Source organism: Echeneis naucrates, chromosome 13 (assembly GCF_900963305.1).
Source record: "Echeneis naucrates chromosome 13, fEcheNa1.1, whole genome shotgun sequence".
Taxonomy (NCBI): domain Eukaryota; kingdom Metazoa; phylum Chordata; class Actinopteri; order Carangiformes; family Echeneidae; genus Echeneis; species Echeneis naucrates.
In genome coordinates this window covers 21,500,717-21,526,836 of record NC_042523.1, presented here as the reverse complement: position 1 = coordinate 21,526,836, position 26,120 = coordinate 21,500,717, and the positions used below count along the sequence as shown (strand labels likewise).

At 43.3% G+C, this 26,120-nt stretch overlaps 1 protein-coding gene across 1 annotated transcript; it reads right to left on the bottom strand.

Moving 5' to 3' along the window:
• Positions 1–3,643: 3,643 nt before the first annotated feature.
• LOC115052860 (zinc finger FYVE domain-containing protein 1) lies at positions 3,644–12,303 on the bottom strand. Its single transcript, XM_029517276.1, has 12 exons — positions 12,082–12,303; positions 11,125–11,406; positions 10,424–10,646; positions 10,077–10,294; positions 9,873–9,979; positions 8,975–9,083; positions 8,712–8,809; positions 8,518–8,635; positions 7,705–7,875; positions 7,292–7,484; positions 6,332–6,430; positions 3,644–5,158 (listed from the first exon to the last, which is right to left on the bottom strand). Exons 1-12 carry the CDS (start codon positions 12,196–12,198, stop codon positions 4,926–4,928), a joined length of 1,968 nt encoding a protein of 655 aa, XP_029373136.1. The 5' UTR covers positions 12,199–12,303; the 3' UTR covers positions 3,644–4,925.
• Positions 12,304–26,120: the final 13,817 nt, after the last annotated feature.

Genomic DNA, 26,120 nt, shown 5'->3' with positions numbered 1-26,120 from the left:
GGTGCTGGAGGACAGGCAGATTTGCGTGCGGATGGAGGACATTACTGTGGGCGATACTGTTTCACTTCCAATTAGTGCGTCTTTCTCACTCTGCTGCTCTTTGTGTGGAAAGCCAAGGCTGATGCTCCTTTCAGCTCTTTGCATTGGTGTGTATATGTGGATAATTCAATGGAAAAGGAAGGGTGTGTGTGTGAGTGTGTGTGTGTGAGTGTGTGTGTGTGAGTGTCTGATACCAGTGTCTGATAGCTGAATAAGAGCAGGCTCAGTAATGGTGTTTGGGTAATGGGCCATGCCTAGATCGTCAGATCAGCACTGAATGATGCAGCCAAGCTACACACACACACACACACACACACTCATTTATCCTCCTTATCACTACTTCATCACAGGAAGGTATGCACAAACACACAAACAGCATTGTATATGTAAGCTTTTAGTCTAAGATCAGATATGTAAAGGCTTCTTGTAATCGCTCTCTCAGACACACACATAATAAAGACCCACTAGTCGAATACTGCTAATTCTAACGGATATAGTGTTGGCGATGTGACCTTGTAGTCCTTGAAGGTAAGAGGAAGTAATTACATTGATTAATTGCATATGTTTGCTATCGATCTATGCAGCAGTTCTCCTGTTGTTTAGGGCACAGCTGGCTCCAGCAGCACGACGGGGCCAGGAATGTAAATGTTGGGGACAACACTGGAGAGGGGTGAGGCAGTGATCCATATTAATGTGGTGTGTGTGCCATGCAAAGTGAAGAAATACCGACTTTCGTCTCTTCGGGGGTTTGCAGCAATCTCAAATGCCAAGGCAAGGGCAGACACACACACACACACACACACGTTCACACACTTACACAATTAGCTCTCCATCTGCACACACACATGGCTTTCTAACAACTGTGCCCGCCTCTGGCATTTCTGAAAGGCAAAATTTTGGCACCATTTTAGTCCCATGTGACAAATGTATGACTCATCAGAGATTGTGATATGATTGGCCAGATCGGATCAGATCAGATCAGATCAGGTCAGGTCAGGTCAGGATGAGGCTAATGTAGGTTTTCAAACGTTTAGCTCAAATGTTTGGTTAAAGATTAAAAAAAAAAAAAAAAAAAAAAACGCTCACTAAGTATTGCCTAGTACTGCTGTCCACACACACATACACACACACACACACACAGTGTCAGCTTCCACCACCCCCTGGCAGCAGCTGTCACTCATCAGCGCCGGGTGCCAGAGAGGACCAGAGCCAGTCTGCTCTCACTCAACCTTTGTTTGCCATCCTCTCATCATCCAAGCAGCATTGTATGTCGTCTATTTGCTGCGCCGCTGAACCAGAGCTGGCTCTTCTGTAAAAAGCCCTAAAGGAGACAGAGATGACAAGTCTTGTAGATGAATTAAATCACTTGCTCACTCACTGGTTGGCATCATGTGCATGACAGATGGCCAGCAAAGTGAGTAAATACTCTAATATTTATGTCTTCTTTTTAAATGATGACTTTATTAAGATGCCCCAGTTAGCAGAGCTCCCATTACACTTTGGTAACACAAAACTTGTGTAATCATCTGAAGATTTATCTCTATCTTATCACAATGATACGCAACAACTTCATCATCATTGCCACACAACAACACGCACTTTGAATGTAATCATTCAGACTTCTGAGGACTTCACATGTGATTCATGTGCCAAACCAGCAACAGCAGGTAGCCTGTAGACTCCTCTGCAGCATTTTTTGATAGCAGCTCTTCTTGTTAAGAGTCTTAAAAAAAAAGAAAAAGAAATAAAGCATGAATAACTTAATTGAGGAGAAGATGCAAATTTCTGGCTCCTAAATAGGACAGCTTCATTGTAAAATCCCCTGCTGGGGCTCACCCAGGACAGTTAACAGTAGGTGGTCTCATGAAACATTTAGGTTGCTGCAGCTGCAGTATTTTTGTTCATGCAGCGCCCCCAAGTGTAACCACAGGGCATCACAGCGTGGACACAAGAGCCTTTTTCTGTGCTGTAAATAAAATATATATAAGCTCACCTCATTGCTCCTTTACAGACGGCTGAATTTGTCCCACATAAATGGACTCAAAGTGTAATCACACTGTTTCACACTGAAATATACAGAGCTAACAATCACAGGAGCTTGCTGTGGCTCAGTGTATTAAACTAACTGGCAGTTATTGAAAGCACCTTGTGATTTAATTATCATATCTAAACTTTCCTAATAACGCTCATTTTACTGTCTAACTAGAGTTGTCACATCTTCCACTGCCTCTATTAGAAAGTAATCTGGTGACGTGATTTTCTTTTTTATGGAGCAGATTTCTATCAGCTTTGTGATTGGTGTTTATATAAAAGAGATTCAGGCCTGTGCCGATGATCTGGTTTTAATTCTGAGAAATCCAACATGTTGGATGGTTGTTCAGGCTGCAGTTTCAGAAATGGACCCTGCAGCTATGAGCTGTAGAGGTGTGTAAGAAGACCGTAATCTTCTGCTGATGATCACTATAAAGCCAAGTGCTGTTTTATGCTTATTACCCTCAGGATCATTTCCTTCAATTTGAAGGTAGTTGACTTTGATGTGCGCCACAGCAGTCTTGATACAGATGTTCCTGGTCCTGTTCTGTTCTGTTGTCTCCAGGGTGACGCTCCGTGCCAACTGTGACTACACGGATACAATTGCGAAGGCAGATATCACTGTTAAGCATTTAAAGTGGACAGTGATCATGACCTTCAGACAACCTTGTACTGGATATGTCAAGTTGTATGTAAACACACCTCCACAGTAAGTATGTGCCGCCTGGTGACATCCTCTTAATACCTGCTATCTTGTTGAAAATTAGGTTTATGAAAAAGATGCAGGCCACAAGAAAGCTGTCTGGTTTGAATTTGAACACACACACACCATCAGCTTTTACAATTTGGATGGACTTGAAATGCTCCACTGAAAAGCAACAACAGACCATTGGAAATGAAAATGTCTCCGGGACTCGGATAAAACTTTTCAATTGTGTGACTCAGTCAGGCGGTTACAGAAATAGATGTACTGGAACAGCAAATCGAGAAAGGAGAGAAGAGAGCGAATCCTAACTCATTACCCGTGTGAAGATTTTTAAATCACAACTCAAAGTTTATATATCTGGTATGCGTCTTCATTAAATATAGTAAACACCTCACTTGGTACAGACTGTCGGTACGAAATTGATGACTTTAAAATAGAGAAAGCAGGAAAAAGAAGACAAGAAAACGACAGGACAGAAACGTCTTCAATTCTTTGGCTCATCACTAAAACATCACTATCTGCAGGTTATATCCTCACTTAATGATTTTGATATTTCATGTTAATCGTTTCTTGAATGTTTTATTCATTGCTGTGTTTCATTTTAATGTTGGCTGTTTCCCTGGATCACTTCCTTTTTACTGTACAGGGTGGTATGTTTATACCACAGCATGTTCTTTAAGGGTGCAACATGTTGATTCATTAATGCCAACACTCCCACAATTCAATGCGCTACCGTTTACAGCTAAAAATATGACCATGTGTGGCACTATAGCTGTCCTGTCATGGCATTACAGTGGCGATGACGCACAGCTCGGTCCGATGCACTGATAAATGTCTTCAGAGACACAAAATGCTCTGTGGTTTAATTTATTGGATTGAGCCAACTTTATTAAGGGAAGAAAATTAAGATTGTCAGTTGCTGGATTTCACTTGAAATTACCATTATTATTATTTGTTTTACAGAGAGAGAAGCAGCAATAATTCATCCAGTATGTTACACAGAAAAGTACGTGTACGTAATATTTACTTTACATTGTAAGTGATTTCAGATGAATGCATTAAGAAAAAAATCAAAACAATTCAATAGTCCAGTCTAGTGCAGACGTTTTCATCGTATTAAGACCTCTTTCTGAAGCATCAGTGGTTATAGTCCCCACTTATTATAATGTACCTCAGTGAGGTAAATATACATCACTACACATGTACTTCCATATCCTGGAATGATTTGTTAATGCTACATATTCCATTTCATCATATTGTAGATACAACATTAGGAATTAGAGGAGCAAGGCTGTGAATTACAAGCTCTGTTTAGGCACAAATAGTCTCATTAGTCCTTGCACATGTTGGTGATTCCCAGAAAACAAACCATGGGAGCTACAGAAATGGGAATCAATATTCCCATGAAGGCACACTCTGCTGTAGCTCTTTTTCATTTGTTCTGCCCTGAGTGATGCAGATGCATGCAAAGCTACAATTTTACCAAAACTCTGAACCGCTCTGACCATCTGTCCATAATTTTCACGCCGCTCCTTGCCAAACTTTGCAAGTCAACAAGGTGGTTCAGGAGAAGACAGTGGAGGATAAGAAGGGAGGGAAAGAGAGAGGAAGAAAGAAAAACAACGCGCAATCTTAAATCCTCAGACATCTGTGCTCTATATTTGAGAGATAATATAAGTAGTTGTGATGACTTGATGCTGTTTTTAAAATCTCAAGTTTCCTAGTGAAGCAAACAGCCTGCTGTAAAGCTGTGCAGACAGGGAGGAACACACCTGAGTGCAATTCAGGCTTTTCTGTGAATTAAAAAACAGACTTCCAGATTTCTGTTTGTGCGGTCAGTCTGCGGTGTCAGCGGTGCTGTGAAGATGATTTGTGTCTTAGAACTGAGGCAGAGCTGTGTTGAGATGGAAAGCAGATCCTGGGTCAGGGCTGATCTAAGTGGGATCCAGTTGTTAATCAGAACAACCTCACACATATATGAGGTGGATTCCAGCTCTGCCAATGTTGTGCTGTGAAGTCTTTCCCTCTTGTTCTCTTAGAGAAGCAGTGCCAAGATTCAGTGTCTTTTTGGAACATCAGAGGAAGACTTAATGCACTATTTGAGAAGTTCTCCTGGTGGATAAAATACACACCGAAAAGAAAAAAGAAATCACAGACTGTCTGTGCGGGCGTGGCAGCTGTCACACACTCTGACCGGGTGGTCCCAGCCCCGGGAAGGTACAGGCTTGATGTGAGAGGAGCAGGGTCCACACACACCCTGTCCACAGGCCCTGCAGTGGTGCTTGGACATGATTGCAGTGAAGGTTTTGGAGCACTGGTGACACTGGGTGATGTCCTGATCAGGCACCCAGTAGTCCGGTCGAGCAACCTCCTTCACAAAACCTGAGTGGAGAGGACAACATTTAATAAACAGTGTAATAAAAAATAAATAATTAGAGTGAGATTCTCTGTTTTATTAGAGCGTAATATGGATGTCCTGAACAGACCACCTTCTGAGACTGCTTTATATTATATACACTGGGGTGAGTCGCTGCTCTAAATTGCTTTACAGGATCGCAAGCATCATAAATGTTTATGGAGTAAATCCAAACAGCTATTAAATATCTCAGATGGATGGGTAGTGTCTAGCACATTAGATGTTTATTTATGGCATTAAGTCCTACAGGTGAACTGTGAGCTCACACAGTGTCCCACAGTGAAGTACGGGGTTTGTTATAAGATGGCCGTCATTGACATGTTCAGTCCGAAGCAACAAGCGGCACAGAGATGTGTGACTGGCAGGATATTTCTCCTCTCAACAATGTTGCTTTCACTTCCCCTGAAGTAATAAAACTCTTGCTGAAAGCGGCATTAACACCTCCTGCTTTTATCTGGACAACTTAACTATCAACGCTGCTCTTCCTTTGTCCTCAGAAATACAGCCACAAATTTGTCAAGTTGATGAACAGCTGGTGAGAAGATTGCAGGACAGATAAATAGACAGCCAGAAATTCCTCAGGAGTGCATGTAGTGCTTGATATGAAATATGAACACAATAATCACTCTTTAGCTATCATGGGTGTAATGAAGAGACAGTGAGGGTGAATTTAATGTGGAGTGCCAGTAAAAACATAATGGAAGGATTTATCGACAAGGATTTTTCCTTTGGTCAGTCAGGCCACGATGGTGTGTGTGTGTGTGTGTGTGTGTGTGTGTGTGTGTGTGTGGGGAAGAGACACACACAGTGGATGCAGGGTACATGTACTCGTACAACAAAGCTATTCCACCAAACGCTCTGAGATGTTTTCTTATCATTTTTCCATTCTAATTAGGACTGTGGAGAAAATGAACAGGTAAAGAGCGCGTTAGAGGAAGCTGAGCGGCTGCTTCACTTGTTTTTTGACTACAAGTATATTTTTCTTATCTCATAGGTGGGGCAGCATCATGTGGTGGCCACACTGCAGAGACATGTTGCTTTTTCACTGATATCCAAACAGTTACAAATCTTCTTGATCGAGAGCTAATGTTGACCCAGCACTGACAGGTGGTGTAAGGCTAAAAGGCAGCTGCACTCACTGAGAGGGTAGTCCACTGCTGTGGTGACCATGTCCAGCGTAGACTGAGCCACCTCTGTCACCCTGCGAGCTATAAGGCCACGAGGCTCCACCTTACACACTGAGGACAAAGATGAGCATGTGTGTGAGAAGCAGATAACAATATCCACAATGCAGCAGCACTGTATTTAAATACACGAAACCAGTCTCCCTTCCCACTGCACATTGGATCATTCACTCCTCACATAATGACAAATACAACAATGTCTCCTTTGTTGCCTTGTTTTGCTTTCTGTTGATAAATTTAACGCATTTTACAAGACATAAAATGTGAAATGACATAAAAAGCTGCGATTTATTAAAATTTCAAACATCTACATCAGTAGAAAAAAAAAAAGAGAGCCAGGAAATTCCTTTGTGAAAGGATGTCTTACATCTTTATTTGGCTGCTCTGTGTGCCTTTAGTTAAAACTCAAAAGCATAATTAACATAATATAATGCAGTAAAGCAAAATAAGAATGAACTGAGCTGAAATGATTTGCCACTTAATCCATTAGTCAACGGACAGAAAACTAATCATTCCATATTTTTGATTTTTTTTTTTCCCTTTATCATTATTCATTTAAAAGAATGTTCAAACAAATATGCCAAAAGATTTTTTGGTTCCAGCTTCTTAAATGTGAGAATTTGCTACACTTGCTCATGTTGTAGCAGATGAATTAATAATGATCAGTTGCAGTCGCTTAGATGTCAGTATTAACATCTCTTTCATGCTCTATACAGCATTCATTGTTAGTTTTCACTGTGAATACTGCATCCAAATAACAAAAACAAAGCTGCCTTAAATCAATTTTTATGGTATCGAACACCTTTCACATGCCGTTATGACTTACTTCTTATCTAATAAAGTTTTTAGCAATTCCATCACTGTTTTTTCTACCCAACTTGCCTGTTTGAAGTTCTTAGTTTGAACGTGTCTTACCTTGACTGTTAGTATCGGCTGGTCCGCCCTGCCGGTAGCAGGCCTTACACACCCTGACAGGGCCATTACCCCAGCCCCTCTCTGGAACTGGCATCCTTTGGCTGGAGCATGGATGGCAGAAACCCTCGCCACAAGATCGACAGTGGTGCTTCCTCTCTGCCTCCTCGAACTCACGCTGACAGCCATGACAAGCCTGAGGATCAGGAAAAGAGGAAGATACAACAATAAAAAGACATAAATCACAAAATTATCAGCAAAAGCAGTGAGTGAATAATTATTTCAGTAACATCAAACACGATTGCTGAGTGGGAGTTACATGAATAATTTTGGCATCCAAAAAAAAGGTACATTGTGACACTGAACTGGGTTGTCTACAGTTGTTTTGTGTCTCAGCTTCAGTTCTTCCTACTCACAGTGATCTCTGTGTTGGGTCTCCAGTAGGGAGGAGCCACCTGATCAGTGAGCCAAGCAGCGACAGCTTTCGTGGGGCCCGTGCTGTACTCTGAAACTGACTGAATCACGTAGTTCATCCCATCAAGAACTCTCTGTGCAGCATTCTGGTGGTTGGTGAGGAAGGTGTCAGACTGAAAGAAAGACAGAGATGCATGAGGATTTGTGTGAAGGAACAGTGAAGGAACGGACCATTAAGTCATTACTTACTGCAGCTGTGAAAAAAATGCATTAAATATATAACTTATGGGATTTTCATGTCTGTAGTTAAACTGCCAACACACAAAACTGCACAATGCTCAGTGTTTTCCATAATAAATATTACATACAATAAGTTCAACATTACACCTTGTTTGAGTGAAATGTTACCCATGTTAATTTACAAAATGGTTATACAACAAACTAAAAAAAATAATTTCAGCATCCAGCCTCATGGAATATTTATGTTAGCTAACAGCATTAGCTCACTGTTCAGATGCCACAGCCATTATTGAATATTCTTTTAGAGGCCAGCCCCATGTGGCACCATCACCATCTGAATGTAACATGCTTAAATTAAAAGGAAAAGAAAAAACAAATACATGTATTTCCTCTGGCAGATACATTTTTGAAAGCTGTTTGGCAAATATAAGTGAGACCTGAGTTTTGGATCCCACAGTAGATCATAAAACTCAAACCCAGACTGATAAATCAGAGGTATAAACATCTAAAGTTTAGAGGTGAAAGATTTTTTTTTTTTTCAAAGTCCAGGAAATTTGGTAAAGTGGAGAACTCACCCCTTCCCATACGTGCTTGACCTCAGATCGTACCACACCACTCTCAGGGTCCTGGTTTCCCATCCAGTACTGTCTGCTTCGGTAGATTACACCACAACTACCACACTCCAGCACATAACTGAGGGAGGAGGAGAGGTACATTTGATAACATACCAAAAGCTACATCAAATGAAAAGTGTGTGTGTAATACCTACCCTGACCAGGCATATTTGGCCAGCCCAAACCATGGGTTATCAGTGGAAGCTGACGTCTTAGGCACAACAATCACCTCTCTGCCTCCTTCATAGCACCGCTACAGATGCAACAAAACAGGAAATGCATGTGAAACAGACAGATATTCAGCTATGGGAAACCATTGCATGAAGAGCTTAAGGGAACGGAACAATAAATACAAAATATGAGATATTGAAACGCATTTTAAACTGGCTGAACAATACTAGGGTAAGGAGTCACTTACTTTACAGATGAGGACTTTGTTGTTGTACTGGTGTGCGTACTGGCAGAGCCCATCTGCCATGTGTGGGACTCTGTCTCTAAGATGGTTCATTCCATTTTTACAGCGAATGCTGGAGGCGAGACAGAAAACCAAATGTTAGGAAAACATGTGAGACTTCAGGGTCTGGATTTATAGAAGACTCTACCAGGACTTCTTTAATCCAGAACTGAATCCTTTCAGAGCCAGTGTTGTGATTTCTCCCATGCTCTCTACCCTTTCAGCTTTCCATACAGAAGAAATACAAACTGTAGGGGACTTCCATGTCTCCACTCCAACATGGACAGTAAATAAAGTTTTATGTGTCCCATCGGGGAGACAATGAGAGTTAACATTCACAAGAGCGACAACAGTTTTCTGTTTTTGAGGAATAACTTCCAGCACTGTGATTCACCAAGAGACAATTTATATTCTAAACCTTTGACTGATCCAAAAGAAGGACATTTGTTACATTTGGCAAAAAGTTTGACATTTTTTAAGACCTCTGTTAGACATGTTTTAAGACAGAAGAACTTTTTGAATAATTATCTTGCTTGATATAGTGTTTCAATAAAAAAAAAACAAAAAAAAAAAAAAACTGCAATTATCTAGGGTTAGGTTTGCTTTCTTTCCTAATTCTTAAAAAGCAGAGAAAGATATTTGGGAATATATTAAGAATAACAGAACAAGTTGTTAAGATGTTTAATGGAGGGATGCTGTGATTTCTCATATCTGACCAAACTTTTCCATTTGACAGAATTTGACTTGGTTCAGGCTTTTTTGGATCACAAAAGATGTAAGTGAAGCTCAAGATATCAGACCAAATCCAATCTCTCAAAAGAAGACGGTGAGTTCCTGCTGAAAACTGTTTGTAATGACTTACTTGCAGCTGAGGCAGAGAGCAGAGCAGGTGAAGTATTCATCTGGGAAGAAGGAGTACAGGGTCATCTTGTCATCAGCCAATTCCCCACAGAAACGCTCACTCAAGCCCTGGGAGCACATGAGCAGTGTTTTTTCCCCTCTGTTACAGTACTTCAAACTTAACTTATTGTCTATGGAACACCAGGGGTAACAAGCTACCACTTACTTCCAGTGCGTGAAATACTATCCCAGGCTGGCGCGGGGAACGTGTGTGCGTGTTCTTTACTTGCTGCTTAACAGCCTCCAGCAGGCTGTTGTAGTTTGTTGGGGGTCTGATTGTCTGGGTGCCAACGTACTGCACCGAGCTGAAGGCCTCTGTGCTCAAGCCCAGGTCGTAAAAACGCTTCTGGAGCAACGTATCAGGCTGGCCGGCCACCTTGGAGTCTACAAGGTAAAAGAAACGCAAAGATAACTTAGATATTGGAAGCAGAGTAAGAGCTTAAAACGTTCCAATACATCCTTCTACAAAGCAAAGAATTACACTTTTCAAAGTAAGGTGTCTTTTCTGCCTACCTTGACCCAGCAACTGAGTATGTGTTGTCTCTTGGAAGACGATAACAGCAGGCCCAAGAGAAGAGAGGGGCACGTCCAGACCACAGCGGGCCGAAAGCGCCCTGAGCTCTGGGGTGAAGTGCTTCAGGTAGGCCCCAGAAGCGCTGCTCAGGAACTGGAACATGTCATTGTGGAGGCGTTCGGCTCGTGTGCGATAGACTACAATATCAGACACTGCCAATACCTGGGGGGGAGGTGTGCATAGAACTTTGAACACACAATAGCTGATAAGCATGTGAGGACAATAAATAAAAGAATAACAGTGTCTGATAAATGTCAAAATTCACATCACATCTAACTACTTTATGAAGGACATACTTGATACCCCTGTCACACTTCTGTGCTGCTACTGCCAGCATCACATTGCACTGGAGTAACAGAAAACTGGGCATAGTGAGAAGCTATAGTGCAATTTGGGAGCTATTAAATTACAGGGCCTGTAAAAGATGACATTATTACATATCACCAATAAAACTGTGCGAGTAAAAAAAGCCAGTTACCACAGCCAAAATTTTTCAGCACACCATTTCTCGCCTTAATGAGAAATTTTAAGTGGACTGCAAATTGATTGATGTGTAGAGTGATTAGAATTTGTTATACCCTATTCTAAACAAAGACATCCTGGCACACCAAGAACACCCACCAAGCATCTCTAAATTTACCTTCAGCAGCAGCCGCATTCTCTGGTTTTGGTGGACTGCAGCTCCTAAGAGCCCCTCAGTATCCAGAGCGACCAGACTGAGAGTGGGGTTATAGGCAGCCCACACTCCCACCGTACAGGAGCTGGGGGACTTCGAGGTGTAGAACACACTCTCACCGTCAAACAGGATGTGGTTGAGAGTATGTGATTTACCATCACCAGTGTTGCCAAAGATGGAGAGGACTTTGACACCTGCAACATCCCCACACCCAAGTCTGTCCACAAACTCGTACTCGTCGCGGACCTGGAGGGAGCAGAGGAGCAGGGTACCAGTCAGGCGGACAGAATTGATTACTGGGCTCAATTTGTGTGAATAACACACCTGTGGGTGACAAGAAGCACTCTGACAAACACGTGAAATGTGGAATCGGCGGAATGATTTACATTCAGGCTGTGACAAAAACACTTGGAAGATGACGGCTGCATTCATTTGCTGCTCATACATCTCAAGGTGCATGAAAGCACATAAAATGATCATTATCAGGTACAGAAGGTACAGAAGCAGCTCAATGAGAAGGAGCCCCCCTTCGGTTCAGCTGCACTGCATGACTCACCGGGGACTTTCCCAATGAGCCACTCATTTTCCTGCTCTTCCTCCCTTTGTTGTCGTCTCTCTATCTCTTTGGGGCTTCATTAGCAAAAACACTTTGACTCAGGACAACACACGGTCAACGTGACGGGCTAATTGTTTTCTACTGCAGCAAAGGCAGACATCAATAGCTAGCGTGTATAACAATTATTATGAAAACAACAGCAACATCAGGGTGATTTTCTGCAGGCTCGGGGGCTTCTGGTGGCTGTTGGCCTCAGGTACAACAGAGTTAAACGCCTTTAATGGCGTGTGTTGACTTACTCTTCCTCTTAGCCTAGCAGCTAACTGTTAGCAGCCGTTAGCTCGGCCGACGTTAGCTAACTTCACCTGCAGGTTTTCCTGCTCGTCCACCAGCAGGAAGCTGCGGACTCCGTCGGGACGCGGCTCCGCCTTCACCGGACTGATCGATACACTCTCCATCTCCTTCATGAGTATGTCTGACATCGTCGTTCAGCGACTTAAATCACGCTTGAGGCGGCGAGAAGCAAACCGAAAGTTCATGGTGACTCCGGTCGGGAACGTCCGTCAATCACAACAACAGCGCGTGTACCACCGGGGGGTGGGGGGGGGGGGGAGGGGCCGCGGGCGTGACGTAAGACGCACCGTGTCTGACGTGTTGGATGATGCGTCAGCACCACCGTGTGGGCAAAAAGACGCGCAACAAAACAAGCTGCTGTTAGAACTTCAGAAATTACGGAGCAAGTGAAAGCATACAACCAATCGATGGTTATTTTAGACAGCAGCGGGAAGCTGACGGTTGTTTCGTTAATTTCGTTAAAAAAAAAACTTTAGACTGATTGTGCAAATCGAGGAAAGTAAAGAATTCGTTCCCTGAAAAGAGGACTTCATGCCAGCGACTCATTTATAATCACAGCAGCCCGATCCAAAGTTTCCATGTAACTGCTGGAGAGCGTTTTATTGCAGCGCTGCTGTCGTGTTAGAGCTGCTCGCTAATGTTCATTAAATATTTGTTAGCACAGATCTATAAATATCACATGTCACTGAATGGCTTCAGAGCGGCGCCACTGCTAACATGACATGGAGAAAGGAATTCCAGCATTGCTGCTTTAGCAGTCTTGGCCGAGCTCCAAAAGGGCTTCATTCTTTCCTTCCTCTCTCCCTCCCTTCCTTCCTCCCTTCCTCACTTCCTACGCGGAAGAATAGTGAAATCGAGGAAGTTGATTGATGATGGAGATGTAAGGCACAGTCCAATATAATAAATGCAACTGTATGCTGGCTAGGGTAATAGCACCAGCAGAGGTGGCTTCATTAAAAGATACAGGCGAGCAAGGAGAGAAATAAAGCAGATGGAAAGGAATTAAATAAGACATTAAGGAAGGAATGATTCAAGGGTAGAGGAGTCAAGGGTTTGGAGGGGGTCCCAGCCTTTATCCGGACTCAACCATGAGAGACAAATGTCTGAAAGAATCAATTATAGGCCTACTCCCTACCCATTGCCCCTGATTAATGAATAATTAAAGCTGCAGTGCAGGGCTACCTAGCATAGATAATATAAGATTAACCATGGTTCTATCAGCATGCCACCACTAATAGACTCATGGACGCTTAATTTGCCCTAAAATAGTCCGTTTGAAGTTTCAAATAAAGAATAATAGCTTACCATTTAATACAGCGCAGGTTTTTTTCCAACTTTTTTTTAAATAACAAATGATAACTGACCACAATTATATGCTAATTGTAAACCAGCCGTATCTTTCTGAGAGTAACATTGTACCTGTTTTTAAGTAGTTGTCCTCTACTGTATGCACATGGGGTGATATCTGATATCGTACCTGAATTTACACCGGTTGTGTGTCTGCCCGCACAACCTTGATGCAAAGAATGCCTCAATTTTACATTATTTATCGTTCCATGTTTATATATCTATATATATCTATATATATATATATATATATATATATATATATATATGTTTTTCATTTCAATTAAATCCACTAGAAATGTTTCCAACAAGTTGCAACTTAATGTGATGCAATGTGAGGAGACCTCACTCCAACCTCGCCCACCATCATCCAGACAAGGAGACGAAGCATGAGGGACACCGGCACCCACAGACTGACAGGCAGTCCCGCCACCCAACCTTGACATAACTGTGGACATTTTTTATTATAATTTCGGATCTTTGTGGTGGGGGGTGGGTGGGTGGGGGGGGGGGTGGGGGGCTTTGCCCTTACAAGTCCGAGGCGGGACTGTGGTCCAGTTAAACCGCTACCCCCGCTGGTACTTGTAGTGCTCCCCTCCTCGGCATGTTTCATGTTGACATGCGTAAAAAACTACACTTCCCCAAAGCTGTCACAGAGCGCTTCCGCCTCCCATTGGCTGCTCGCTCCAGCCGCAGCCCCAGAGAATGAATGAAATTGAAATAGCTGCTACATTACATGTACAATACCGGGCTCTGCAGTGTTGCATTCTATCATACTATATCAAAATGGCCACAGCGGTACAGAACCCCCTCAAATCGTAAGTACCACACGTTTCCTGAGCGTTTGCGCTTTTTCTATATTTTTGCATGCTGTCAGTGCAATTTAAGACCCCCCTTAAATTCCCAGATTATTCTCAGCATGATTACCAACACATCTATACATGCAATGCATGCAGGCAGAGAAGGAGATAATGTCAGGGAATGCGAATAAGCAGTGGAGAAAAGTTAAATTTAAAGCTGACAGGGGGGTTTCTGTGTTTTGGGCATGTGTGTGGGGGGGATTATTGTGCGCTCCGATGCAATTCATATAGCCATTTCCCTGAGCCAGCGGCAGCGTGTGCGCAGGGATATGGAGGAATGCTGGAGGTAGACTTGGGTGACCCGGTATGTCCCTTGCCAGCGTAGCCAGCCAAGATCACGGTCAAAGCCAGGCTGTAGTGGCAGGCTTGTCCGGGAGGCAGGCAGCTTTAGATGGCTTCTCAGCACCTGTGTGCACATTTATTTTTTTTTTTGTGTGGACAGAGGGGCAAGCAGGTAGGCAGAATGAAGCTCACCGCTCGGCTTTTTGGGCTGCTGCGTTACCTCCACTGCCGGACCTCTCGCATTATATATAGGATGAGGTAAACACAGCGGTGCACGGCTTCAACTCCGAGACTTGCATTAACCCCTGCCGCCCATAATGAAGCCCACAATAAAGCCTAAATTGTAACAATCCGTTGTTTTGTACTAATCGTGCGTCTCAGCGGATATTTATTTCCGCTCAGTGGGCTTTTAAAGGGTGGATTTCCCGTGAAGTTTCTCCTGTGATGATCCCCTTTGTGCAGTTTCTCTTTCTTTTTTGGGGGGGCGGGAAGGGGTTGGGGTGGTATGTGTGTGTGTGTGTGTGTGGGGGGGGGGGGGGGGTCCTTTTTTTGTTTTTCTCAGACTGGTTTCAGCGGAATGCAGACGCCTGCTGCCCGCCTGGGCTCCCGGCCAAAAAGGTAGCTGATGTGCGTCTGTAAGCGGGCACTTGTACAGATCGAGCCGGCCAAAAATAAATAAATAAATAAATAAATAAATAAATAAAAAAATCACAATAGCTCCAATGAATAATAATAATATTGATAAAACATTCCGAAGCAACCGAGGAGAGTTTGAGCACACAAAAGATCTGAGAGGGATTAAGGCAGTTTGAAACAAAGAAAAGTCAGACCTGTCTACAAAGCAGGGGCGCGCACATCTGATGCTGTGCAGGTTTTTACCTGGGCAGGGATCTGGGAGACAGACTGCCTGCCTGCCTGCCTGCCTGTCTGTCTGTCTGTCTGTCTGTCAGCCTCTCTGAGATGCAGATGCAGGCGACATTTCGTGAAATTCCACGAACGGCTGCCCTGTACGTGCCTGTTTTGAAGAGCACTTGACAGGAGAGGGGGATTGCAATGGTCCTCGCTGGGGAACTGTGTGCTGATTGGCTGCGATAGTATTTTACTGTTTTGGCCAAATGATTTTCACTCTTATCGTGACAAACGCTTTAACAATAGTGACATAAATTGTGAGGAAGGCAGTTCTGATGCCACACACAGTGATATTATTCGACGATGGCACAGGAACGGACAGATGGACTGGATGGAGGCTGTATTATTGGACCTTTGAGTGCAGAGCATCCTCTACTCTCTTCATTTTCCTCTTCCTCCTTTCCAGTATGGGATGCACTTCCAAGCAGATTGCTCCCCGAGGTCCTCGGTGGCACCATGTCAGGGGATTAAATTGACTGATTTGCATTGAATATACACAGAGACAGAGACGACTCTGTGGTTGCAGGTTGAGAATAGGTTAGGTGGAAAGACCAGAGAATAGATTGTTAGCAAAAATAGGCTCAGGGCCAGTAGGTAATGAACTAATGCCCAGTTTTCAACGTGGTGGTGGGCTTTAATGGATTTTTAAGTGCTGAGAAAAGTTTGACGAAGGACAAAAAAGGAGACTTTTTGCAAGCAGTCAAGTTGTCAGCCAGTTTTAGTACTGCAGAGAAGCGTACTGTTTGACACCATCCGACCCGATGTGCGGAAATAAAGCTGAATGCTTTTATTATACGAGGCCACAGCAATCAACATTGCCTATAACATCTCACCAACAGTATAAATGCCATCGTTACGCTGTACTGGTTTAACTACGTTCCAGTTACCACACTGCAATCGCCTTTTAAACAAGCCTTGGTAATTAGCATGTCTACAAACAAACTTGCTATTAGAGGCTTTACAAATTAGGGGCAGATCCAGCAAAATGGGCCAAACAACAAGCGAAATTTGGTCCAATGTCAGTCCTAATAGGGTGGCTGGCTGTGCACCGAAGACAATGCCTGTTATGTCCTGAAATGTCCTTAAACCCTCGTTGAATATGTGCAATAAATTATAATTCATTTAGTGGATGTAAATTCTGAGTGAAGATTTACAGTTGTTACCCATTGCAGAGCCAAGTGCAAGTGGGATTTGCAGCATGATAGCCAGTTGATGTGTGTGTGTGCGTGTGTGTGTGTGTGTGTGTGTGGAAGTACAGTGCAGGGTTCATTTGTGTGCTAAGGCAAATCGGTGGAAGGAAGGAGTGAGCAGCTAGCCCCAATCTACTGGGCATTTCCTCACACCAGCCCTCACTCTCCCTATCTCTCTCCTGGATTAGAGACTCATTTAATCTCTCTTTTGCTCCTTCTCCTCTGCTTCCCTCGCTCTCTCTCTCTCTCGTTTCCTCTCTGTCCTCCCATCACCCCAGTTGCCCGGTCTCCCATGTTCCCTCCCTCTTTTTCCATCACTTTCTCCATCCACCAGCCTTTTTTCCATCTCCCTATTCTTCCAAACATCTCCTCTCTCTCTCTCTCTCTCTCTCTTTCTCTCTCTTCCCATTACCCCCTCTTTTTTATGGCTTCAAACCATCTCAGCCCTCTAAGTCACTCACCCCCAACCCCCACCCTCCGCCATGACTGCTTTACATTGTGAACCAAGGCATACTACACTACTTAAACATTCTGTAAGAAGTGTTGAAATGAAAATTTCTGTGCATTTTGTCAGATCCTTTAAATCTAGTTGGATAGCTCATTCTTAACACTTCCCTCAGAGGGATTTACTGTCGATTTGGACTATCTACTCACACAAAGTCCTTATAGTGCACTGCTCACACAAAACTATGCAATCTTTCAATTTGCGCCGTGACAGCCATGTATGAAGATTCTGCCTCCAAACGGATGCATTCTGCTCACGAATCAGACAACAGGAGCCATTCAATTATAATATTTTAGTAACAGAAAGCAATTAAATGAAATCAACCATTAGCAGCTCACTTTATTACAAGGAACCTAAAGACACAGGTGGCAGAAATTTGTCAAAATGACAGTTGATGTGGTGTATATTTCAGTGATATTACTTCTTTGAAGCTGGTTAAAGAGGGAGATGTAGATAATCGAGTGCTGTGGTATTGGCAGCGGTTGTGGCAGGGCCTATATAATATTATTTCTGCCCTGCCTGACTGAGCCGAGTTAAATGAGTTCCATGTAATAACCGGCTCTGTGTGCAAACAGCTCTGCGCGATGGCTGAAACCACAGCCCGAGCATCCATTTCTAGATCTTTCTTTCTCTTTCAATCTCTCCCTTTCATTCCCTCACTCGCTCATTTGTGCCGTATCACCCGTGTGGATGGAGACTCTTGCACACGTGCACTTGCATAGACACACACACACACACACACACACACACAAAGGAACATATGCACACACTCTCTCACTCCCTTCCTGCTCTCAGTTTTTTCTTTATTCGTGGGAGTAAGCCTGAGGTCTGATGTTTTTAAGGGTATTTCTTTTTCTGAGTTATTCCTTTCATCATCCCCTTATTTAGACTTTCTATCTGTTTTACTTTGTCTTTTTTTTTTTTTTTTTTGAGACGATAGGATAGAGAGTGAAGGGGGGGGGGGAGACATAGATAAGTATTTTTAGCTCTATGACCTATTTCTCCAGTGCTACCTAACTGACTGTCAGTCAGATCCACTACTTTGGGACCTTGTGTGAGTTCCAGCCAGGAAATTTGGAATTTGTAGTTCTGCTGGGGCTTGAACTTGTAGTCCAAATTCAAAACATAGTAGATGCAGAGAATGATTCAACCCCTGTGCCTCCTCTCCTCTCCTCTCCTCTCTTCCTCAGCATTATTTCGCCTCTCTTGTCATCCCCCATTTATATTATTCCCAGTGCCTGCGCGTGTCCAGAGGATCCCTATCAGGAGTTGTTGAGGGTGGAGTCGACAGAAACCAATGACTGCTCCCCTCTGCAGCACTTTAATAAGGATGCAGGCTGAAGGAGGATAAGAAAACATACACTCATCTCGTACACACTCATGCACATGCACACACGCGTGCACACCCAGATACAGAGGTAGGGAATCCATCGCTATAATAAGAGGCCAAGTGCAGTGGTGATAAATCTCACCTGAAGGAGCTGTTCAGAGGCAGATTGCCTTACCCTGATGTACTGCCCTCAATACACACTGCAGCTAGCTACGGGCTATATACACCCACACACGTAGACCAGAAATGAAATACAAATACTCAGCATAAATAAACAGGTATGAGCTAATGTGAGCATGCATGCATATATAGGCACAAACCCAACAAACAGGAAACAGACACAAAAACATGCACAGAGAGGCCAATGATTCCCAGTCCTATCGTGACTCTCAGATAACCACACCCAGTGGACGACCAGAGATACACACTGCAAATTATACGCAGCTCTTCATTAAAATCACACGTAGCCTGAAACACAAAGCGCTAACAAAAGTGATGTGATTTGTTGCGTGGCTCTGCCTCTGTCTGCCTTCCTCACTCTGCTTTTTTGTCATATCTCTCGTCAGGTTCAAATATGCAAACAGTCAATTGTAGACACACCGTACACACACACACACACACACACACACACACACACACACACACACATGCACAGACGCAGTGCTGTCACAGCACTTCGAGGAAACTGACGTTTCCCAGCTGGTAGTGTGGCAGACGTCCGCTCCTGCGCACACACTGTCACACACACACACACACACACACACACACACACACACGCACGCACCCCTGTCTGTCCATCTGTCTGTCTGTCACTGTCAAACCGAGTGTGTGGCCTCTTTGTCTTTGTGACTGACACGCACGCTGTCACACACACACACACACATACTCAAACACAGAGGTGTGTCTGTACCTGCTTTCAGTGGCTGACATAGGAGCTGGGCCACATTAGTGTGTCTGTGTCTGTCTTTTACTTGGTTGAACTATAATGGGCAAGCAGCATCGTCTTGCCATTGTATCAGTGTCCGTGTGTGTGTAAATATATATATATTGTTGCTTCAGCAGCACATAGCAATCACCAGAGGAACAGGAAAATGTGTTCACGGGCACACGCACATGCACACAGATTGGAAAATGAGAGAAAAAAAGACAAATCATTCAGAGAGAGAGAGGACAGTGGAGAAGAAATTGAATTGAGGATTGTGAGGTTAGGGTGGTGGGGGGGTAGAGCAGAGCGGAGGAGGGGTAAATTGGTAAGGGTGATATTGCATAGTTTAATCTGTTGAGTTCAGCCATGGAAGGGCTGTGCTGGGGGAGGGGAGGAACAGTACAGTTGTTGGCTGTTTTATATTAGTTGTGCGCACACACTCTCTCACACACACACACACACAAAGCTCCGTAGGCCAGACGACAACAGAGTGTGTGTGTTGATAACTGCACAGATGGACAATGGTGGATGAGACAGGTGTGTGGACCAGGTGTACAGACTTGAAGATGTAGGCACAAGTGTTTTTACAGGCCTAAAACTAACCCCCCTTTCCCACCCAACACAGCCACAAACACACACATATACACAAAGCTTACAGCCACAGGCTCGACAGCATTTGCTAACAAATCTAAAGTGCAAAACACTCCCATACAATCTGCCCTCAGCCCTCATAAAGCCATTTACATGTAGACTACTTCATTTCCTTCCAGTTTAATTACCTCATTTCACCCAGTTGGAAACCACCATCGAAATGAAATCTTTTGTTGGCATTGACATTTTTTTTGTAATTGTGGATTAATTTTTATGATTCCCCCATTTCTCTTCAATGATATAATTTCACCTCTAGGGGGAGCCCTCTGTTTCTCTATGTGTTGGGAGAACCAGCTAATTGGTATGGTTAATTGCGCCTTAAACCATAAATTGCTGGTGCTGTGGATGTGTTTATGTTTGTGTGTGTGTGTGTGTGCGTTTTAGTGGAGTGTGCGGCCAACGCTGGACTGTGACTCAGTGTGTGGTGAAGTGGCCTGCTCCTGCTGGACAGGACGTGAAGGATCACCCCGAGATTCAGACAATAGCTGAGCCGGGGTGGGTCTGGTGGGGTGGCTGCGCTTTTTAGGAAGGCTGTATGTCAACTGCCTGTCAGCAACATGAGTGTGTTTATTTGTGTGTGTGTGTGTGTGTGTGCGTGCGTGTGCGGGTGCGTGTGTACTCACAGTCTCTTCAGTGTTTTCGTGAAGGCCTCTCCCTCCCTGCTGTTTGCTTAGTGCTAGCTGAGGCAGACAGCTCAGTGTGGGCTTAGGATTCACACACACACACACACACACACACACGAATATACACACAAAATACATGCTCCAGGCAGTCTCATTCTTTTTTCTTGTCTAATCATGCGTGTGTATTCCTCTTGTTAGAGGTTCATAATATTGTCTGTACAACGCTGGTGTGCATTTAGCTCTGTTATATTTCTTGGTGCCCATATATATATATGCTTCCTCTTTTCTTTGTTTCTTTACGATATTCGTGCTTACATGTTAATGTAAGAATATGTTTCTGTCTCTCTCTCTCCCTCTCTTTGCGTGTTTGGCGTGTGTGTGTGCGCATGCACGTGTACAGTTGTCCTTTGCATTGTTTCTGTGCCCTTGCTCAGTGCAGGCCTGTGTGATTGTCATTTCTGTCATGTCTGCCTGGACAGTTTTGGTAGTCAGCTCCAGTTTGTTGGAGCTGTGTTCATCTATTAGTCAAAAATATAGTTGGAATGAACCTGAAATAGAAATAAATATTCAAACTATTACCGAAATGAATAAATTAAATAGAAGTGTATAAATAGGTATGGCTTGCTTCGGCACCAGGCTTCCCTTTTCTTCATCGGCAGTGTGGTTTGACGAAGGGCGATTTGGTTTCTCTGCACCTCTTTCTGTGGTCTGTGTTTTCAGCAGCCTGATTATGCCTGGTCAGTTGGACCACATGGGACAGAGCGGCACAGATGTTAGAGCGCTGTTTGGTGTGTGTGTGTGTATAGAGAGAAATGTGAAATATGAATGAATCAATTCATGTAAAATTGTATTTAACAATGCACTGCTGTCATTACATGCACTAAAAAAATAAGCATGGGTGAAAACAGAATACAGCTGAAGGGCTTATTTTCATACTGTTGCATATTGGTATATTATTAATACTTACGCACACCAGCAAAGAAAAATAAAACAAGGAGAGGGCAAGCAAAGACAATATAGTCAGCATGATGTATAAATAGCAGGCGGCAGTGTAGCTATGTATATTCTCACACTATCATGATCATGATAGCTAAAATTGATACATTAATCCATTTCTTGTAGTTGTGAAGTTCTTGTAATTCTGCTTTTCCATTACTGCATCGAAAAACGGATGAATTTTTCTGATCCAGCTGAGCGTGAGATAAAAAAAAATAAATAAAAAGAATATATTGGACTGTGCATGTTTTGCATGAAGTTACAGCCAGCGGCCTGTTACACAGACCGGTGCTGAGGAAAACCAGAACCCGGAAAGATTTTTGTGCATACAAAACAAAACCTCTTTGGATCTTGCGGCCTACGCGGTGAGCTAAGCTTACCGACTCATCGCTGTAAGTGGGTTCATATTTAGCAAACAGCTAAATCTAAGATCTAAGTCTCGCAAACAAAACAAATAAATGTAATTCCCAAACTGCATGACTGCATACAAAGTCTCTGCTGTACTGCACATTTTGCTCAGTTTGTACGCCGACAGGACACGCGGCTGCTGATGAATTTAACCAGTGGCTGCAAACTTCAAAGCAAGTGCTTCAGATAGAGAGTAAATTGGCTTCATGCAGCCATTTCTGTCACGAGTGATATTTAAAGCATCATCTGTGCTCCTCGTGTGCCCCACGAGGGAGAACAGGGCGTCCCTTGCTGAATTAAGGGTAGGTTTATTTCTCTGATATTCACACTCACTCGTCTACTTACAGTAAGCTGGTTGGCGTGATGAGATAGCATTTGAGGGAATGTTTGCTGATCATGCTCTTTATGCTTACCCTTCCCTTCAAAGCAATTTTTTAATCAAGTCTGAGAGCAAGAGATTATTATTTTACAAATTGATGTTGAAAGTGTGATTTCTCTCTGATGGATTTAATGCAGCTGAAATTGAGGCTTCCCGGTCCGGAGACATGTGTCTGCAGCGCCTTGTTAAACATCAGAGAGCTAAGCTTTTCACAGGTCATCCTGATCCGCCACTGCAGAAGTTCGATACCTCTGTGTCTCCCTGTCCACAGCTCACTTCTGCTCCCCCCCCCCCGCCCATCACTTCCTGACTCTGCCTATTCATCTTCCCTCCTCTGTCGTTCTCATTCTCCTCTTCTCGCGTTCCTCAAGTGTCTCCTCCCGACTTTTTCTCTTTCTGTTTGTGCATCTCCACTCTGAGTGCCTCTGCAGCCTTCCCCCCCGTACGAGCCTGAAAACAAGCAAACAGTCATGCAGCTCTGCTATCACAATGTAATGAGATTGTGAGCAGCCAAATTGAAAGAAGCCATTTTCTTCAGCTGTCAACTTATTATCGGGTGGTGGAACATTTTCCTGCGCCTCCAAAGGCAGCGGAGGAGAGAGGGATGGAGGTGATGGAGGGATGGAAGGGAGCTGGGTTTAAAGTAAGAGTTGTGCTGAGGGAGGAGGCGGATGGGTGAACTCAGAGAGTGGGCTGTTTTACATTTTGAATGTCCCCCCCCTGCCTTTTTTATTTTCTCCCCCCTTCTCAGTCACTCTCTCTCTGGTATTCCACTGTGGTCACTTGCACAGCTCTTGGGGTTCAAGTCTCTTATTCACCGTGTTACTCTTAATATTTTAAAAGGCAGGATGTAAGGCTTTGAGGACCTGTGTTCTTTGAATGTACGCGACAGTTTGAGTACCTCTCAGTGTGTGTGTGTGTTTATTTTCCCACCTCATGACTATTTATATGCAAACAGTAGGTATAGCTGCTTCCAGGCTTGGCTGTTATAAACGCTGATTTTAAATTCAGCCATTGAGACGTCGCTTTAACCTGCAGTGTTTTGTCAGTGGTTGAACAGCGTCTGAACCGCCGTGTGGCTCTAACCTGCCCCCTTTTTTTTTTCTTCGTTGGACTGACCTCCATCCTGCTTCGTTCTTTATACACTTATTGTAAACCGCGGGGAGGATCACTAAAGTGAAACGAAGTGAGGAAAAGTTCTGATGACGCACTTCCACTGAGACCATAAAATACTCTAATGGTCCTACGCGCAGCCCGTTGCAGGCTCTGAGCTGTGGGGAAACATATGCTCTTTAGCAGAAGGTGGCCAGCTCGTTCCCGGAGACACATTAACGGACATGACCACAACCCGCCCCACATATTGACACCCTGACCGCATCCTTTAAATGTCACACATCCGGCGGTGGCTCTTGAGGGCGCACAAATGGCTCAGGAGGTTTTGAGGACACCACCCGCGAGCCGTCAGAGCTCACCAGCATCTGCTGGGTCTGACGGTGTTGCGGAGTTGAATCTGTCCTTTTTCTTCATTTCCAACCGGGACAGTTGATTCTACATAATGCCATGCCCATAAATCTTATTTCGCACGAAATGCCATCTTTAATCCAACTTCTAAGAACATGAAACCATAAATAATCTTCTTTTTGTTTGAGTTTTTTGTCAAAAATTGAAATACTTTCAAACCTAAGTTTGCTTTTATCTTAATAAAAGATGACTGCATGCTCCGTTTGTACCTTAACCGTGTTGTTGCAAGTTTCAATAATTACCCCAGCCAAGGAGGTTTTTAGTCCCCTGAGTTTGTTTGCTTTTTGTCTATTAATTAGCAGATAACTCAAAAACTATTTAACAGATTTCAGAAGAATTTGGCAGAAATCTAGGCCTTGAGCCAAAGAGGAGATGACTAGATTTGGGGTATGTTTTCCCTTCCTTGGTTTCCTTGGTTTTCAAATTTAAATTTGATAGAAAACATTGGTTTTTATTTTCACAATCACAAATATCCAATTATCACAAAATGGTTCACAATCGTTGAATACAAATAAATGTTAACATGCAATATATTTTACAATACCATATCTTTTTTTTTGTCATTCACTTTTGGATATTCAGTATTTAAATTGTTAAAACTCCAACAAAGGAATGGACAAGAGACTGTAATGTAAGTTGTGTTTCAGTTTGTGGACTACTCGCAGGTGTTGTGTTCGCAGGAAGCTCTTGTACTTATGTGGGAAAAAAAGTTTTATCAAGGCTTTTGTGGCTCGAGAGGAACATGTGTGAAATCTGATAAATTTCCTGTCATGAGTGGGAAAATATTACCTGCACCTCAGTTCTGCTTAAAGTGAGAGCTCAGGTTATTTGACGGGGGGGCTGTGTGAGGTGCTCATCCATAGTCAGTGCAGGAGATTCAGATCGGGGTCCTCCCAGTTAAAAGAAGCATCTGACACCTCTGCACTGAAGCTGAGTGATGTTGTCGAGGACAAAAATGCATTTTTGGCAAAAAAACGAAAAAAACCCATTCAGTTTAAGTGCATGCTATATTTTGAGTATTTTCACGACTTTATCTTGTTGTCAAACTTTTATCTTGTCTTTGAAACTAAAGTTTGGAAACTACTGAACTACTTTATTATTCAGAAAGCTGCCGATTAATGCTTAAAAAAATGGCTGTTTTAAAATGTAATAGAAAAGTATTCCAATTATAAGATATATTTAATGGGATATTAGCTTTTATCTGTGGGCATGTTTTTAAGTGGCTAAAATAAATGCTTTTGGCCGCAGCAGCACATCGCTCAGTCTCTGTGCCGGTGCCCCCGCTGCTTCTCTAAACTGGCAGCATGCTGATCTGAATCTACTGCAGGTACTACACTGACTATAGATGAGTGCACACCACCCTACGCCAAATAACCCAAACCGCCACTTTAACGCTCAGCACTACCTGAGCTGCATTCGTAGAAACAAATCCAACTTTCATGCTGCATTGTGGGTAATATAGGTGTGCAAGGTTTTAAATACAAGGAATATAAAAGGCATTATCTTCGGCCCCGTTTTCAAAGTGTCAGAGAGGAATCGGACAGCCGTCACACATCATTCAAGTGCTTTAAATCTAACGGCGTAATGTATAAACGCAGAGTGCGGTTCGTGCAGCAGTCTGCGTCTACTGCAGCAACACGCTTTTCAAAATTTATCAGTGTGACATGTTGTAGGAGATGCACAAATCAAATCATTTGAATACCAGTGCCTAAACTGCACCGAGGATCTGAAGGTTGCTGTTGGCCCTGTGCTGTAACTGTGTGTGTGTGTGTGTAGTTTTGTGTGTCCTGTAACCACCGTCTGTGTAGCAGAGTGACCTTGATGTCTGCACTCAGCGGGAAGACACAAGAGAGGAGTGATTAACAGGAAAGAAACAAAGAGATGAAAGACAGAAGTGGGAAGAACGAGGAAATTTTTAAGTGTGAAAGTTAAAGATGCCAAAAAAGAAAGGGAAGAAAAAAAAAAGTATTGAAGGGACAAAATTCAGAGGAAAGTGGAGGTGTGAGAGAGTGAAGAAAAGATGTAAGAGAACGAGAAGCCAAATGAATGGTGGGTGGGGTGTACGAGTGACTCACCACACTTCTATTGGTTTTTTCTTCTTCGTCTTCTCCCTACAGGCAGTCT